The sequence below is a fragment of the Nicotiana tomentosiformis genome, chromosome 8, assembly GCF_000390325.3.
Source record: "Nicotiana tomentosiformis chromosome 8, ASM39032v3, whole genome shotgun sequence".
NCBI classification, from domain to species: domain Eukaryota; kingdom Viridiplantae; phylum Streptophyta; class Magnoliopsida; order Solanales; family Solanaceae; genus Nicotiana; species Nicotiana tomentosiformis.
This window is the reverse complement of record NC_090819.1, coordinates 95,971,747-95,974,063: the sequence shown is the minus strand read 5'-3', so window position 1 is coordinate 95,974,063 and position 2,317 is coordinate 95,971,747. Positions and strand designations below refer to the sequence as shown.

The window sequence follows — 2,317 nt, the reverse complement described above, 5'->3', positions numbered from 1 at the left end:
AATCACCCTAATGTAGGCAACCGACACACCTTTAGCCTCCAAGTATCTCCAAAGAGCCTCTTTAGGGACCTTTTCATACGCGTTCTCTATGTCAATAAACACTATGTGCAAATCCTTCTTCCTATCCCTGTACTGCTCCACCAACCTCCTAATAAGGTGGATAGCTTTCGTAGTCGAACGACCCGGCATGAACCCGAACTGGTTATCGAATATAGACACTGTCCTCCTCACCCTCACTTCTACCACCCTCTCCTAGACTCTTATAGTATGACTTAGTAACTTGATACCCTTATAGTTGTTATAACTCTAGATATCATATTTGTTCTTGTACAACGAAACCACCATGCTCCACCTCTACTCATCTGGCATCCTCTTCGTCCTGAAAATAACATTAAATGGCTCAGTCAGCCACTCCAAGCCTTCTCTACCCACACACCTCCAAATTTCTACCGGGATTTTGTCTGGCTCGGTTGCTCTACCCCTACTCATTTTACGCATAGCCCCCACGACCTCCTCGACCTTAATGCGCCTACAGTACCTAAAGTCTTGGTGACTCTTAGAGTGCCCCAATTCACCTAGCTCAATGTACCGATCATTTTCTTCATTCAGAAGTCTATGAAAGTAAGTCTAACATCTCCTCTTAATCTGCTCCTCTCCCATCAATACTCTACCGTCCTCGTCTTTGATGCACCTCACCTGGTCCAGATCTCGATCCTTCCTCTCTCTCGCCTTGGCTAGTTGGAATAACTTCTTCTCCCCGACTTTGTCCCCCAGTTCCTCGCACAGACGACCAAACGCCATAGTCTTAGCCTCTGTGACCGCCAACTTTGCCTCCTTCCTAACTACCTTATACATCTCTCTGTTCGCTCTCTTCTCCTCCTCGCTCCCTACTAACTTCAGGTATGCCACCTTCTTCGCTTCCACTTTACCTTGGATCACTTCATTCCACCACCAGTCGCCTTTGTGCCGGCCAGAGAAACCCTTCGAGACCCCTAACACCTCTCTCGCTGCCTCCCTTATACAGATCACCGTCGTCGTCCACATAGCGCTCGCGTCCCCACTACTCTTCTAGGATCCCATATCGATAACCTCCCTTCCAACTCCTGGGCTTTATCATTAGTCAAGGCTCCCCACCTGATCCTCGATTGACCTCGTACAAACCTTTTCTTCCTCTTTATCATGATACCGACGTCCATCACCAAGAGCTTATGCTGCGTCGCGAGAGTCTCACCTAGTATAACCTTGCAATCCTTGCACAACCCTCTATCATACCTCCTGAAGAGGAGACGATCAATCTGAATCTTCGCCACCATGCTTTGAAAAGTAACCATATGCTCCTCCCTCTTCTAAAAACTAGAGTTCGCAATCACCACCTCAAAAGCCTTAGCAAAATCCAACAGCGAAGTACCTCCTCCATTTCTATCCCCAAAACCAAAGCAGCCATGCACCTCGCCATAGCCGCCAGCGTCGACCCAATATGACCATTGAAATCCTCTCTCATAAATAACCTCTCAGGAGGCGAAAAACCACGTACAATCTCATCCAATCCCTCCCAAAAGCGCCTTTTAACCTCCTCATCCAAGCCCGATTGTGGCGTGTAAGTGCTAACGACATTGATGGCGTACTCTCCGACCACTAACTTGATAGTCATTAATCTATCATTCACCCGCCTGACCTCTACCACAAATTCTCGAAGATCCATATCCACCAAAATACCCACTCTATTATTACCCTTCAAAACTCTAGAGTACTACAGGTTATACCCGTCTGTATCCCTCGCCTTCGATCCTACCCACCTAGTCTCCTGGACACACGCTATATTGACCTTCCTCTTCTGGAGAATCTTCGCCAGCTTTATAGACTTACCCGTCAAAGTTCCTATGTTCCATGACCCAATTCTCAACCTATAGGCTCCCTTGATCCCCTTACCTCCCTTGCCCCCCGTCTCCACCCTTGACCCCTGCCCCACCCCCACCCTTCCCGCCCTCCCCGAGGACATGACCTCACTCTACCATCCAAGACCACCGCCACTATACCTCGATAGACTAAGAAAACTCACTAACACAAAATCGGCAACGAACCAAACTGGATGAAAACAAGTTGTGACAACGGCACGCTACTAATATAACTAAAGTAATGCGAACTAAAATGGGAATAAGTTAACTACGCAAATAAGGGAGTCGGAAGCGGGAGGTACCAACTCCTAAGAGTAGAACCTAAATTTCGACTCGGTGCACACCCGAGGTCACAGATGTTGACGTACTTCCTTCCAACTCCCACCGACCTTTGCAAACACCAACCAGGGTTGCTCCGCGCT

The 2,317-nt window shown here is 48.1% G+C and overlaps 2 protein-coding genes across 2 annotated transcripts; both read right to left on the bottom strand.

Moving 5' to 3' along the window:
• Positions 1–358: 358 nt before the first annotated feature.
• Positions 359–1,044, bottom strand: LOC138897855 (uncharacterized). The gene is made up of 2 exons (XM_070183874.1): positions 697–1,044; positions 359–379 (listed from the first exon to the last, which is right to left on the bottom strand). Exons 1-2 carry the CDS (start codon positions 1,042–1,044, stop codon positions 359–361), a joined length of 369 nt encoding a protein of 122 aa, XP_070039975.1.
• A 322-nt stretch (positions 1,045–1,366) lies between these two features.
• Positions 1,367–1,702, bottom strand: LOC138897854 (uncharacterized). Its single transcript, XM_070183873.1, has one exon. It carries the CDS (start codon positions 1,700–1,702, stop codon positions 1,367–1,369), a length of 336 nt encoding a protein of 111 aa, XP_070039974.1.
• Positions 1,703–2,317: the final 615 nt, after the last annotated feature.

What these genes read in the sequence shown, in the direction of transcription:
- LOC138897855 (XM_070183874.1), bottom strand. Translation starts at nt 1,044, where the DNA reads ATGTGGACGACGACGGTGATCTGTATAAGGGAGGCAGCGAGAGAGGTG. An exon ending in AGGATCGAGATCTGGACCAG is followed by an intron (nt 380 to 696) that starts GTGAGGTGCATC and finishes TGTTATTTTCAG; the next exon opens with GACGAAGAGGATGCCAGATG.
- LOC138897854 (XM_070183873.1), bottom strand. Translation starts at nt 1,702, where the DNA reads ATGGATCTTCGAGAATTTGTGGTAGAGGTCAGGCGGGTGAATGATAGA.